Source organism: Psittacula echo, assembly GCF_963264785.1.
Source record: "Psittacula echo genome assembly, chromosome: 2".
Lineage (NCBI taxonomy): Eukaryota > Metazoa > Chordata > Aves > Psittaciformes > Psittacidae > Psittacula > Psittacula echo.
The window spans coordinates 19,268,463-19,284,113 of NC_137737.1; the positions used below are offsets into that span (position 1 = coordinate 19,268,463).

The window sequence follows — 15,651 nt, forward strand, 5'->3', positions numbered from 1 at the left end:
GCGGTTAAATATATTTCAAGCAGCCGGCAAACAAGTTGCCTATGTGCGCGTTTCAAGTTGCTGTTTCTCTGATGACCTCCTTTCATGCTCTTTCATCTCTAAATTTAGCTAGCTACTGAAGTGGGAGTCTAGCAGATTTGGTGACACAGGAAACGCTAATGCAGAGACTGTATATAATCACTTTTAAAAGAACAGCAGAGATTATAAGACAGCGTCATTACTATTCTGTAGCCAAATGCAGTTTATTTTATGAAATTGCACCTTTTAAAGTCTAATAAACCATTACAGACATTCATTCAAGACCAATATGTGCAGCGCAGAATCAAAAGTATTATCTAAGGGCTGACACCCTCAGAAATGAGTTCATGTTAGGACTGCTGCGCCTGTATTTGAAAGATGACATTGTAACTGCCGGGCACAAGTACATCTTCAATCTGAAATTTAATCTTTCAAAAAGCTGCCTCAGTGCCATCTAATAAGAACATACTGGAGAATCACAGGAAACATTTAAGAATATGAAATAAAGCATTGAGATTCAGAAAAGTGAACTGTACAGATACCAGCACTGTGACTGACACACAGTAATGTAACTATATCAAGTTTCAGGAAACTGCAGAAAAGTTATACCTTGTTAAATTCTGGTTTGTTATTTTCAGATACAATAAATAGGGTAAAATAAGAAATGTATTCTGTTGTTTGGCTGACATAAATGACAGGCAGTTTTATTTCCTGGATCATATACATAAACTCTGATTGAAATATTGACAATATTTGTATTTATGGAGATAATGGGATAATTTTAAAGTTTTTAACCACTCTTGTTCTCAGTATCCACACTTCCAGTCTTCCAGTCAAAAAGATTTTCCTCCTATTGAGAAAACAGCACAAGCACAGAAAATTTGTTAATTCTTTCTTTAATAAAGCAGACTAGATGTTCTTCCAGACTAAAGATACAAAGTTCCACGACTAAATGAATACCCAGTGAAAATATGATACTGCCTTTCTGCAGCACATACAAATGACATGACATGCAAGAGACTTTAAAACAGTCATAAATTACAGATGCAAGATACATTACAACAGTCTCAGATACATACCTTAATCCCATATTAGTTTTCATCAGTAAATTGCAATGAATATAATTTTTCTATCTGATTATTGTTATCCATTAATATTATGCATAGGTCATCTTCAGAGAAAAAAGACTGATCTTGTATTTTAAATGACAATTTATTTCTTGGAATTTTTAACCTAACACAAGACAGGGTTATGACTTGACATTCTGTCTAACTGAGAAGTTTCAGACTTAATGAATGTACAAAATTCTAAGTATTTCTGCACTGTGATCAAGTATCAGATATATTTGGGATGTGGAAGGACATGGTATAACCAAAGCAGATAAATTGATTTACTGGAATTTGCTCTCATCTTGTTTGCATAATTTTGTCTCTGCTTCTGAAGATTTTTATTGTATCCCATGGCATGACAGGCATTCAGCTCATCGGTATTCACTGATTAGTGAAAACTTCTCAGAAACTCACAAAATCTTTATAAACTTTTAGCACTGCTTTAAAATATGCAATATTAAAGATACAACTAACTTACAAAAATAAAAGAACTGTACAAATCACACTTTTCCATTGGCAATGAGACTGTTCAAGAAAATAGCAATGTGATCCCTGAAACAAACAACCAGAACAGAAATCAAAAGATTGATGCTTAAAAAAATAAAAAAGAAGTAAAAATATTTCCCCTGCCAAAGTACTGGAATCTTTGAATGTTCCTGTGTCACAGAATATAAAACTTTTCTCTCTGTCCCCAGAATATTTCTTCCCTCTTTCCATAGGTACTTCTTGAACAGATTCCCCTTTGTTGGTGGTGTGGCACAAGCCTTGCTGAATGGGTTAAGGCTAGAAAAGCTTGAAAGACCTAAATAAATCAACAGCCCACCTAATCCCCTGGCATTCATGCAAACTCAGGGAAATAAAATAAACCTGAAGACAGGCATGCATGCTGAATTCCAAAGTGACTTTCAATGAAGCTTAAAATGAAACCAAAATAAACTCCTCTCTGAAATGTTATGCATTTAGAATCTTTCATCTAAACAGTCATCTAACTGTTCGTATCACTGTTGCAGAGAGGTATCATGCTATGCCTGCTCATAACATTCTAGTATTTTATCATATAACAAGGCACAAATAATCTTAAAAGGACTACATGGCATTTCTTGAAGGTGTAAGGATATGCCAGCTACCATGTAATTACATTACAATTATCTCTTCAATTCAGTCACTGACACAAACATTGTGAAACCTAAGACCAGCAAACTACATGTCACCTCATCTTTGGGATACAGTACTTAACTTGATTTACAATTACAGACTAAGCAGCAAATAACTACCATTTCTTAACTCCATACAAACACAAGCTTTGCCATGCAATGATGAAGTTGTTGCATGGTATAATGTATCTGAAAAGTAAATAACACATTTTTGTTGCTGCTGTTATAGAATGACTTTCTAGCATTTCTTCCTCAAGCTAGCTCTGTCTAGGTCTTGCAAGAGGAGGTGTTCGCTTACTGCTGCTTTCTTTTTATGAATTCCAACAGAGTTTAAAGGGAACCCCCCCATCAGCTTGAAAAAACTGTTATTAGATGTACTATGTACTTGATGGGAAAGAAATACACTTTTTTTGTAGAACAAGTTCTAGGGTTATTTAGAAACTTTCTGTTGGTTAACCCTGCTGCACCATTATGCTTTTCTTGACTAGAAATATGGAAATTGTATAGGAATATACGTAAACAGAGTCTACAGAAGATACTAGTAATGAGACATAAAGTGCTTTTAACTGTGAACATTTCATTTCACTTTGCACCCTTCCCTGGTAAGTTACCATACTCAAGCTAGTTGTAGTTCAGCTGGCTGAGGTCTACACTACGCAATATTGTAATTTCCCCTGCACCTACTGTTTTAACCATGGTAGTCTCAGTAAAATAAAAAATAATTCATGCCAGGGGGAGTAAAAGGAGACAGATACAAAGAAGGAACAAGGTGAACTGTGACCTCGCAAGGGGAAAAAAAGTAGGCAAAGGGAAATAAGGCTCTGTTGTATAGGTCCCTGTTCTCAAGGAATTTGTCGCACATTCTCTCCCCTGTAAGACAGCGCTGAGGAACAACTACACAAACCTCTGCTTCGAACACACCTCAGGCTACTGGGAGATGAAAATGAAGAAATCAGGATTCCTCAGCTGAGAACAAGCTTACTGCAAGGATGATACTTTTAATCTTTCTCATATACATTCCCCACTTCTCTAATCACAGTCTCTAAAGAAACAGTACCTTTTCCTCCTCAGAAAACCCAGTCAAGCATATTTCGTAAAAGGATGATATTAAATCCAGCTTGTCTTTGCTGCTTTAGGTTTGATGCCAAGTCTCTACACATTTTCTAATCCATTATGGTACCTAGTGCATACTATTCTATGTTTTGGGAAAGCAATAGTTCTACAGTAACAAAGCTTCTAAGTAAGACAAACATATAACTAAGAATAACTGTATATTAGAACAGGGATTTACAGGGTCTTTATTTAAGGCAGTTATTAAAAGGTGTCTATTCTTTCTGAAAAGTTGCAAATTTATTAATTTTTTTTTTTTAATTTAGGCTTTTGACAGCTGAAATGGGTTCCCTTTATCTATTTTCTGTCCTTCTAATCCAAAGAATTATCCAGCCCATGCAATCACAGGAATTTGCGCAGACTTGTAACAATTAATCTTGCAAACTCTTCGAACCTGTTTCTTTAGATGTCCAGTGGGCTGACAATAGCGAAATCAGAATCTTTGCTGTTATTACTACTGTCGTCATCAGGGCTGGAGCTCAGGTTGCTGGAGGAGGCTGAAATGGACCCCATCAGTGGATCAGAGAATATCAAGGAACGGGAAGGAGCTTCTGGCTTCACCACTGCCTCCTTGTGTGCCTGAAGGGATTGCACTGGCTCTGGGACAGCACTTCTGCTTCCTTCCTCTTCTTTGGAAACCATAATGTAGTCATCAGCAGTCTTGCTTTCACTAGTGCTTGAATCAGTCGTAGTCTGTGAGACATTGGCACAAAAAGGAATTCAAGTTAGTACCACTTTACCACTAAATGAGGTTTATGATGCATGTCAGTGATATGGGAATGGGATAAAGGTATAATCATTATTCAAAAGTAGCAATGCTCAAACCAAGAAGAAAAAATGAAGTGGGTATTAACTTTGGATGAAATAATTTGTTACCTACAAAAGCATAAAAAATAACACTAATAATACATTACTGGCTATAGCAGTCTTACATGTTTCATCATCATAGTGCATCCATGTAATTATCATAGAAGCTAGGCGTTTAACACATACCTTAGTCATGAAGATTTTCAGTAATTGTATTCTCATTGCTCTTAGTTTTCTGTAGTAATTCGTGAAGCAGTTTTGAGGAATTATTTACTGGTTTGGAAGGGACCAACCCCTCTGCAATAACCAGGAACACCTTCAACTAGATCAGGTTGCTTAGAACCCTATCCAGCCTAGTCTTGAATATTTCCAGGGATGGTGCATCTACCACCTCTGGGCAACAAGTTCCATCCTCATTGTAAAAAATTTCTTCCTTATACTTGGTCTAAATCTACCTTCTTTCAGTTTAAAACCATTACCCCTTGTCCTATCACAACAGGCCCTGGAAACATGTTTGTCCCCATCTCTCTTACAAGCCTCCTTTAAGTACTGAAAGGCCACAATAAGGTCTCCCTGGAGTCTTTTTTTCTCCAGGCTGAACAACCCCAACTCTCTCAGCCTTTCCTCACAGGAAAGGTGCTTCACCCCTCTGAGCATTTTTGCGGCCTCTGAACCCTCTCCAACAGGTCCATGTCTTTCCCGTACTCAGGGATCCAGAGCTGGATGCAGTACTTCAGGTGAGGACTTGCCAGAGCAGAGCAGAGGGGCAGAATCACCTCCCTCGACCTGCTGGCCACGCTCCTTTGGATGTAGACCATAATATGATTGGCCTTCTGGGCTGTGAGTGCACGTTGCTGGTTAATGTCCAGTTTTTCATTCACCAGTAGCCCCAGGTCCTCTTTGGCAGGGCTGCTCTCAATCCCTTCATGCCCCAGCCTGATACCAGGGGTTGCCCTGACCCAGGAGCAAGACCTTACACCTGCCCTTGTCGAACGTCACGAGGTTCACATGTTAGTAGATGCATAGTATTGTAGGAATCCAGTGCGGCCACAAGACAGGGCCAGGTGAAACTTTTTTGGGAGCTCTAAATGCCACATTCAAAATTTCAGTACTTTCACATCTCACCCCAGTCCTGTGCAACAGAAATATACATTCCTTTAAACAACCAGTGTTGCGTAATTCACCTGGCTTCTTTCCACGCTTCTATTTAAAAGCTCTCGGGGAACGCAGTACAATCTCATTTTGCAAAATTATACACTACTTTATTCTCAGCCATCAAGATCAGGTGATTTCAGACCTCACAGCCCTCACATCTGAGATGGCTCCATCTTGTACAGGGTGACACAGATGTCACCAAGTGTCACACTCACTCAGCAAGCTCAGTATTTTCCTGGTACCCCAAGGATGGTAACGGGGTATCTTTGGGCAGTGAGCACCAGCTCAATGCCCTACGTCATAAACACTTTGCATCATTGTTGCAATTTCCTAAATTCTGCTTTCAGAATGCACTTAAAATGCACTTCCTTGCCATTTAATAAAGGGAAAGGAAAGAAAACTACTCATCCCAATTTCCTGTCATTAGAATTGTGCTTTCCAACACTACTTTTCATTCTACCCACACTATTTGGTTCAGTTAAAGAGATCCATAGCTCGCATAAGTATCAAAAAAGCACTGAAGCACAGAAAATGACTCCAAAATGCTGTAAAAGGACCTCCCATAAATGTTTACCTATCCCTGGCATACACTGGTATTTTGGTAGTGATATTTCCAGGGGTAAAATACCTCCTCCCTTCTTCTTCTGCCTGTTTCTGTTTCAGGAAACTCATGCTGACGTGAACCATGTTTTCTCCCATCTGCTGCCACTACTGAATAAATGAAAAATGACAGAATTATACTTCCAGTAGCTTTGAAAGTTAACAACCTTACGCCCGTTGCCATATGGCTTCTCCAAACATTTTTCCTGATGAATATCAGCTACTAGGACCAGACTTATTTCAATTGCCCTCATACTGTGAATGAGTTAAAACTAACTGTAAGGATACAATTCAAGAAAGCTTAGAAAAACAGCAGCTCATTTTGCCTCCTTCTTTGAACAGACATAAAGGCAAGATAATGTGTTAATTATCATTCATTATTTAGCAACAGAAGCCTTCTGTTTGTCAACTGTGCACTGCTCCAAAGCCAAACATTCAACAACCTGTTCTATTTCTTTAAGCCTTTATCCTGTGTTTTTGCATTTTTAATTTTGTAGCTTTCTAAAGAAGGGCTGTATCCTTATCCTCACTTTCCAGAAAGGGATTTTGAGGCAAAAAAAAGAGGAAAAGCACTTTTTAAAAAAGTAAAAGATGACAAATAATTTATACTTATATAACAACCAAGAACAAAAGATGAGATTTTAATCTCGATTACACAGTAACTGCACCTGTAACTTTTCAGCTGTCCTAGAAAATATCCCTATAATTTCGCCAGAGAAAAGTCTCTGTAAGTCACATCAAACAGAATTACACGCATTACCAAAGTCACAGAAAACTTAGATACAGTACAATTTATTTACCAATAAATGCATTAAACGGTCTAGAAATGGTTGGTTTTTAATGCTCCTGCAGCTCTCAGTAAATTCTCCTAGCTTGACCCAGGGCATCAGTGCAGCCCATTTTCTCCAGCACAGCTAAAAGTCTGGGCTGAGGCCCAGTTTGTGCCAACAATTGACCCCATCAATTAACAGCTGAATGTCACAGCCCACTAAATTCAGCAGTTTTATTTTCCTCTTTATTAAAAGGGATCCAAAGCTCTCCTCTTTCTGTTTGATTTTAGACACAGTGGTTAAAGACAATGGGCTCAGAAACAGCACAGATTTTCCGGATGCTAACAGTGCTCCTGGAGTGCCATTTCTAACCCTAATACTTTCTCTTTTTTTCCATCAAAGGGGCTATTGTTCATTATTATAATTGGAAGTTGCAGAAGATAAGAGAAGGCTAATCCGTATCAATGTATTGGAATCTCCAAATGTAGACCATCCAGTGCGGAAGCCACGTTCATGCTCTGCAGGAGCACAACAACTTCTACTCATGTTGCTTGTAGTTGTTTTAATAGCAGCCTCTGAGACTGTGGGACTCACAGACACCTCTTACTTCCTGGGGTTGGATGTACATACTCTAACTACACTCTGGGGTAAGACCTGACCTCATTATATATCATCCCAATGTTCCACTAGAAAAAAACCCATACCTGCGCAAACCAGGCTTCACCCGCTCCACTCTCAATACTCAAGGGTAAAGCCCCCAGTGCCTCCACTCAGTGACACGTGGTTTAGACCAGCATCTGAGTAAGGGCTTCTCCAGCATGAGTAGGATCTGCACACACTCATACAGCATGCTGTCATTTTGTATGGCATTCTACCTTTCATTTTCTAGAATAAATCCAAGTAAAAGTCATCAAAAAAACACTAGTTGCCATTTTGGCAAGAAAGCAGAATGTAATTTGTATAAAATGCTAGGAGATAAAGGGCAAAAATAGGAGATCATTATATGAACACTGCAATACACTACATCACTTTAACCTATGGTTCTATTATGGCAGAAAGTAGTGACTGTAATGACAAGAGCTAAACAAGCAGTGGAAACTTCCTAGCAAAGCTTTGCTCTTTGAACCTGCCATTACTAATTAAAGCAAAAAATCTCAGTATTGCTTCTAATACTGAAATACAATTAAAATATAATTTTTACATAGAGTATTCTAACTCAGGGGAACTGTGTGTAATAAATCACACCCTGTGTAATTATTTGGAAATGAAAAAATTATTTCTCATAGTTCCTTAGTAAACTTAATGAAAGTAAACTGCAGACTCACTTCAATATTGAGGTCAAAGTGCTACCACTGATTTACAAGTGTGAGTATCAGTGGGCTAACAGACTTAAATCCACTACAGAAATGTTCATATACAAAAATACGTGTCTTTAAGATCACATTTGAGTCAGACTGAGTCTTAGACAGGGAGCGACCTTTTAACATGAAAAGAAAATACTTCTTTCTGCATGTGAACTTTTCCTGTGACTGTGTGCTTTGTATGTGAAAACATTGTTTACTGATTCAAGGAGAAAGTCAATACAATGGAGTAGAAGGTAAAAGCAATCTCCTTGCTATTTCCTTTTTGGCACTGGTCATGAATACACTGCAATGCAGTTAATCAACTCTTACATAATGGATTCTGGAGGACAAGGACAATGGGAATAATCATATAAGAACATCTGATATGGGAACATTTAACTCCAGTTTTTACATCTTTTTGTAGGAAATCAATCTGTGATTCTGTGATCCAGCAATCTGAAAGAAGAATTCCCCCCTGCCCAAAACACTGAATAAACCTTTAATATTTGTGTGTGGAGCATAGGGCTACAATAAAAATAATTGGTGGGAGTATGACAATAGCTAGAGGGACACCTTTAACCGTATGCACTAGGAATGCTGGTTCCCTAGTAAAGTCTGGACATGCTAAAGGAAGCCTCCAAAAAAGATAAGACTAATTCCATTAATGTCCTGTTTGAGATGTTTTTATCTTACCTGTCGTTCTGAGATGAACTGTTGCTTTGTCGTAACAGGTCCCTTTAGGGCATCACCTGTCCCCTTGTTCTGACTGTTGGAACAGTAGTGATCATCTGCTATAGTGATTTGCTCATTTTCTTCAGCTTCCAACTGACTCTGGTTGAAACGCAATGAACCTTTCAGGATATCCTTGATCTGTTGTTGGATGGGAGAGGGAAGAATGTAATTGAGAAATTTGGAGGAATTATACATTTTTAAAGCTCTGTGCAATATGTTTTTATACACCATTTCCCCAAAATATTTGCTTTGAAGAACTAGGAAACAAGTCAATATTTCTATCTATATTGGTTAAAGAAACAAGTAGCAGTGAAATGTGGTTGCATCAGAGTCTGGAAAGCAACTTTCCAAGAAATTTAAAGAGAATGAAACTTTAAGATTATTCCTTACCTCATTATATGTTTAAGATTTGTCACACTGTTCCTCATAAAATGTATTTTGAGGGAGCAGAGGGCAGTATAATCAGAGCTACAGATGCTCGGCAGCATTCTCATTTTATGTACATAGTATTTTTTGTTTTAATTCAATGACATTCCAGTGTTGGCACATTTAAATAATGGGGAAATAGGCATAACTATTGCCTAGCATATACGTTTTGCATTAAGAAGTCGACGGTGTGGTTGAAGTCCAGAATGTGGTGTTGCACTGCCTCAGTTCTGGTCCAAGGACTCCAGAACTTTTCAGGGAGCAAACAAGAGTGCAAGTCATTTGAACTCTTTATAGCCGAGTTTTACCTTTTTGGATAAAGTACATCAGAATGCTTGATGCATTGGTATTAGTAACACAGCTACAGGAAGACAAAACGGCAGTATACTAAAAGAATAAAAAAGGAGAAATAAAAGAAAGGTTTAATAGCACTCAAGGGTTCAAGAGGGCTAAGCTAAGCAATAGTTATACCTGCTTCAAACCAGCCAAGGAAACCAGAATTTCATCTTCTTTTTCCAAGTGCTCTTGTAATATGACTTCCTGAATATTTCCTGCAACATCAAAAGAAAAAAAAAGTTACAGAGAGAAAATTCCCTAAATAAGCTCTAATGTGCTGCCTACTTACTGCTGACTTCCGCTCAAAACAAAATCCCGTGACCTGCAAACACACTGTCGCACACACTCTAGAAGCTGACAACCTTATTAGCTATGGAGGCAAGGTCAGCCCTAGCCCAGCACTGCTGCCAGCAGGTCTCCAGCAATGCTGTGCAGCTGTGGGACTTCTACTTCACTGCCCCAGTGTACCAGGACTCAGGCCTCTACTGGCCCTTAGAAGAAAACATCAGCCTCTGTGGCTATCAGAGTTACGTATGTCTTTGAACCTGCAAATGCTCTGGAAAGCACTCAATAACATTTACAGGAATCTGCTGCAACTCACAGGAAAGTTTAGGGTAGGAGCATGGCAATCTTCATCTTGACCCTGCAGATGCTAGAACACTCTTCTTCTTTATTAAAAACTATAAAAAGTTTAATTCTCTTTCCAATCCCTTCTTTTAGGTAAAAGACCCAAGGCTAAGCAAAACTTATTTGACAGAAAGAGCAGTGCATTGCTGCCACTTCAGAAGACTCCAGCCTATAGAGCTGTCCTCCAAGGATGCACTTCAACACTATGGTATATGGTATTTGCAGGAGTCAGGCCTGGAGGCTGGCCAACACATGAGAGCTGAACCTGTGGTGATCTTCCCTGTGTCAGGGAAATGTCAGGCAATGCTGCAGTCCAAACCAGCCCAGAAAAACTATAGTTCCAATAGCTCTGCAGACTTTTTAAACTATGTCAGGCCTCCTATTTCCTACTTTCCTCCTCTTTAAGAAAACAGCAGAGATTCCTAGTGACAGATTTACAGAATGAGTCAGTATCTATCAACTGAAAATGGCAGGATCCTCTTTTGTGCCACTCCCATCTTCGTACATACATACAGAGCTGAGCCCAAATCCCTCAGTGATGCTTATTTGGGAACAGTGCTCTGCTGCTTGTATCTGTATCCCAGGTGCTTCACAATTAGAGCTCTATATCACTAATCCACATCTGCATTGCAATTGTTTGTTTTTAAAAACATCCTATGTGTTCAGGGCCTGAACCAGTGAAAGAAAAGCCAAAACTATTGTCACAGATTATGCTGACAAGGACGGATATGATGACACTGCCAACATGATATTTCAAGTAAAAGCACTGAGCAATTCGGCATAAGTTTCGTGCTTACAGGATAGATAGCAAAAGAATGAGATGCTGGAGACTGGACAAGAAGAGAGATTAAAAGTAGAGAGGTGAATTTAAAACCTACATATAAACACATAAGTTTGAAACTGAGTTAGGGATAGAAAACAGTAATGGGATATAAATGAAGAATAGAAAGATCAAAGAGGAGACAGGATCCCAGAAGTAAAAGAACTGCTAAAGAAGCAATCTGAAAAATAGAAGGAATAAAGAGGCTAGAGACATGAAAGGCAGTAGCTGACAAGAGTCCATGAAAGGCGGTATGAACAAGGTCAAGAGCAACAGTGGAGATGATAGGACAACTCATCATTGCATAAACAGAATATCTGAACAAGATCCATGTTTACATTATACAGCGCTCATTATTTACCATATTACAGAGGCAGTGTCCTGCAGCAACAAAGTCAAACCTAGTACAATTAAACAATGCGTAATATAAATTTTACATCAGAAAGACACTGCATTTGAAGGCTAGAAATAATGTAAAACCAGATCTTTTCACAAATGCGTAGCATCATGAATTGAGAGAAAGCATGATTAATCCAACATTTTACTTACCTTTTTATATCTTATATGTAGATGGTCTTGTCTCAATTTGGCAAATAAAATATATTAATATTTACTTATAAAATAATACTTTAGATCCTAATTTCCACTGTTCAACAAACAATGCATGATTTTCTACTTTTAAAATGTTCAGAACTCAAAACATAAATCTGAAGTCTTCACAGGCAGGAAAGCAATGCTTTATCACAGCCTGAATCACTGAATTCAACTGTCTTTTCCATTTCTTCGTATTAGAAAGAAAAGCATTTCTATAGTGTCTGATCCCCACATAAATTAAAACCATATATTAAATAACTAAGGTATGCATACTGACTGAGCAGATGGACCAGGAAAATAATTCAAAACAGAACCCCAACCTGCCAAAGTTAAATGAGGGAAATCTAAAACTCAGGAAAATAAGAGCACTTGAACAAAAGCTGATGTGGAAATAATTTACTATTATTTCTGTTTCTTAGAGATGTTTTATAAGTCTGTATTTTAAAAAAATGGAAAACAATCTATCAGTGCTACAAAAACCAGCTGTAACTGTTTGAAGAGGCAATACAGTCAGAAATTTCTAAGAACTTAGGACTGGAACTACAATAGTTCGCCAGCAGTAAAAATCAATACAAATGTTTGTATCATCACGTATTTACTTTAGCAAGATTAATGACAGATTTCAAAATTAGTTTCAGAGGAAAAAAGATTAGAAGAGAAAAGGTTGGAAATACAGCAAGATTTTCTAATACTGAACTGTTGCACTTTTCACATTTTCCCTTCAATTTGCAGTATCTTTAAAGTAAAGTACAGTATGACATATGTCTTATATATAGGGTCTATTATTTTTAATCAGTTAAAAGCACTAAAATGTGTTTTGGAAAATTTTCCACTTGGAGTTTGCTCTAAGACACAATTTGGGACTCAAAGACCACACTTCCACTTAACCTAGAAAAATGCCCAAAGACGAAGAACACTGTAATTAACCACTCCTCCCTTCTCACAGTAACAGTTGTCACATAAGGGCATAAATTGGGATGTCTTTCTCTAGTACAATAAAACAGAGTAGAAGTTTCCCTGTGGAACTGGGAATGGATCTTTCTTCTTCTTAAATGTGCCCTTGAGCTACACATGGCTTCTATAATCTACTACCCTATCCCTTTTGAATGCAGTTTATTATCTATCAAATAAGTGATATGTAGGGAACCCAAATCTATCAGGGCTCATCCTTTTTCCCTGGCTTACGAGTAGAGACGAATTAAAAAACATTCTTAGAAGAGAGAAGCACACAGGCAGTGTGAACTTGCATGAGTGCCTCCGTGATAACATCCTCCTGCTGCGACCACCTTTCGCAATCCATGTGGACTGGAAGCAGAGGTGGGAAGAAGGAGAATGGCAAGTGACCTGGTACATAGCCACACAGCTGCACTCCTGTGAATGGCTGTGCCAGGGTTCAGCAGTTCTCACCTAAGGGACTTTCATCTAAATCTCTTCCCACTGCTGGGAGACCTCACAGGGCAGCCAGCTGCTGAGGTAAACTGGGAAACTAAGCTCTCAAGTGCAGTCAGAAGATTATTGTTTTACTTTTCTGAATGTCAAAAGATACCCCTGTATCTATAAATACTTCTAAGAGTGCTTGGAAGCATATTTGATATGATATTGCTCAGCTGAAGGACATTTACATTAAGCTGAGATGTATAATTTAATATTTCTTATATCACAGGAGATGTTACTGCGCTTTATCTATATAAATGAATTGGCTATATATTGACTTTTTTTTCATTACCTGATGCTCATCAGTACCTAGCAGCTTTAATTATTATTTTCATGCCTATGTTAAAAAAACCCCAAACCCTGCATATGTTAATTAGGAACTGAAAACACCTTCCCACCTGTAAAATGAACACTGATACAATTAATCAAACAAACTGATTACATGATTTCTGGATTATTCAAAGCTGAATACAGTTTGATTCTCTGCTATATATACCTTATTGGGATAGCTGTTGTCATTCAAAAGTTAACAAAATCCTGTGGTACTTAGAAGACTGAGGCTAAGGTCAAATATTTCTGGCTACCTTTTTTGCTTTTTTTTTTTTCTTTCGTCAACATTTCATTTAGTTGATGCCAAATGCTTTCTGCAGACACAGAAAATATTTCTGTTTCAGTGGAGTTCTTACCAGAGGAAAATAAAAGGTGAATTTTGCAATCTGTCATCTGGTGGTGGGAGCACTGCTGTGAGATGCCCGAGATCCCAGACAGCCATTACATGATTCTGGATTTGTTTCAACATAGTACTAACAGACCCCTAAGTTTCACAAAATGAACTGTCATACCTAACTGTATTCTTGACTAAGCCTCAGAAATACTGGATCTGTAAACCCCGTTGGTCTCTTCAGAAGTCAGCAACATTATCTACTATTATGGCTGCCCTCAAACAGGACTCACAACCCAAGAGATGCATTTTATATAATTGATTAGAATTCATTTTGGGTCCCTACTGTCAAATAAGCAGATTCATTTAAGTTTTATAGATATTAGATCAGTAAATCAATAACTGCTTCCTCAGAGAGACCATGATCAGCTGCCTCAACATATTTTAAAGCCATTTATAATTACAGAGAGTAACATGCAAATGATTGCATTCTTGTTCTTCTCTTCTACAAAATATAGAAAAAACAATGCGTCAAGTAGTGATCCCTTCATGTCTGTCCACCTAGAAGACAGACTCGTCCCTTTTCCCTTCCACCAGAGAAGCAGGAGATAGGAAGAGCTACGGCCCAGAAGCATGAAGGCACAACACAGACCTAACATTATACTGACATGACTGCAGGTGGAGGAAACTGAATCCAGGAATAACTTTAAACTCCTTCTTTTCTTAGGTTGTTTTCTTCAGTACCACTGCCTTTTTGCAGTGCATCTCTTTCCTAATGATATCTATTTTAAGCCAGTCTCTGTGGGCCTTTCCAGGAAGATGATTTCTGCTGAGACAAGCTAACTTGAAATAGCTGCAAGCTTTATTATGAATGCTGCCTTTCTACTACTAGTTCCAGATCAATGGCTTGTGAACAATCAACAGTGCCAGAGTCACAGTCTCACAGTATGCTAGAGATTGGAAGGGACCTCAAAAGATCATCTAGTCCAAACCCCTGTCGGAGCAGGAACACCTAGATAAGGTTACATAGGAATGTGTCCAGGCGGGTTTTGAATGTCTCCAGAGAAGGAGACTCCACAACCCCCCTGGGCAGCCTGTTCCAGTGTTCCGTCACCCTCACTGAGAAGAAGTTTCTTCTCAAGTTTAAGTGGAACCTCTTGTGTTCCAGTTTGTACCCATTACCCCTTGTCCTATCATTGTTTGCCACTGAGAAGAGCCTGGCTCCATCCTCATGACACTCCCCCTTTATATATTTATATACACTAATAAGGTCCCCCCGCAGTCTCCTCTTCTCCAAACTATAGAGACCCAGCTCCCTCAGCCTTTCCTCATAAGGGAGATGCTCCACTCCCTTAATCATCTTAGTTGCCCTGCGCTGGACTCTCTCCAGCAGGTCCCTGTCCTTCTTGAACTGAGGGGGCCAGAACTGGACACAATATTCCAGATGCGGTCTCACCAGGGCCGAGTAGAGGGGAAGGAGGACCTCTCTCGACCTACTGACCACCCCCCTTCTAATACACCCCAGGATGCCATTGGCCTTCTTGGCCACAAGGGCACAGTGTTGGCTCATGGTCATCCTGCCGTCCACTAGGACCCCCAGGTCCCTCTCCCCTACACTGCTCTCTAACAGGTCATTCCCCAACCTGTACTGGAACCTGGGGTTGTTCCTGCCCAGATGCAGGACTCTACACTTTCCCTTGTTATATTTCATCAAGTTATTCCCTGCCCAACTCTCCAGCCCGTCCAGGTCATGCTGGCTTTTTTCACCCTTGCTTTCCACTGCTGAGAAGACAGCTCAAGCTCAGAACGCAAAAGTGCTTCCTCATTACCAACGTAGGCAGCAGTAAGTAAGCAAGGTAGAACTGAGTGTATTACTTCACCTCTTTGTTTTTCAAAAGAAGGAAAGCAAAACAATTCCAAGGTTCTCAGAGATGTCAAAGCAAAGTCAACTCTCT

The 15,651-nt window shown here is 38.9% G+C and overlaps 1 protein-coding gene across 1 annotated transcript in view; it reads right to left on the reverse strand.

Annotated features, from left to right (window-relative positions):
* Positions 1–3,568: 3,568 nt before the first annotated feature.
* The window catches only part of TBC1D5 (TBC1 domain family member 5), a gene marked incomplete at its 5' end in the record, with an annotated part of 186,650 nt that continues 174,567 nt past the window's right edge, over positions 3,569–15,651 (reverse strand). The window contains 3 exons of the mRNA XM_080611116.1: positions 3,569–4,084; positions 8,760–8,936; positions 9,696–9,775. Coding sequence (XP_080467242.1) covers positions 3,794–4,084; positions 8,760–8,936; positions 9,696–9,775 — 548 coding nt within the window. The 3' untranslated portion in view covers positions 3,569–3,793. The remainder of the gene's footprint in view (positions 4,085–8,759; positions 8,937–9,695; positions 9,776–15,651) is intronic.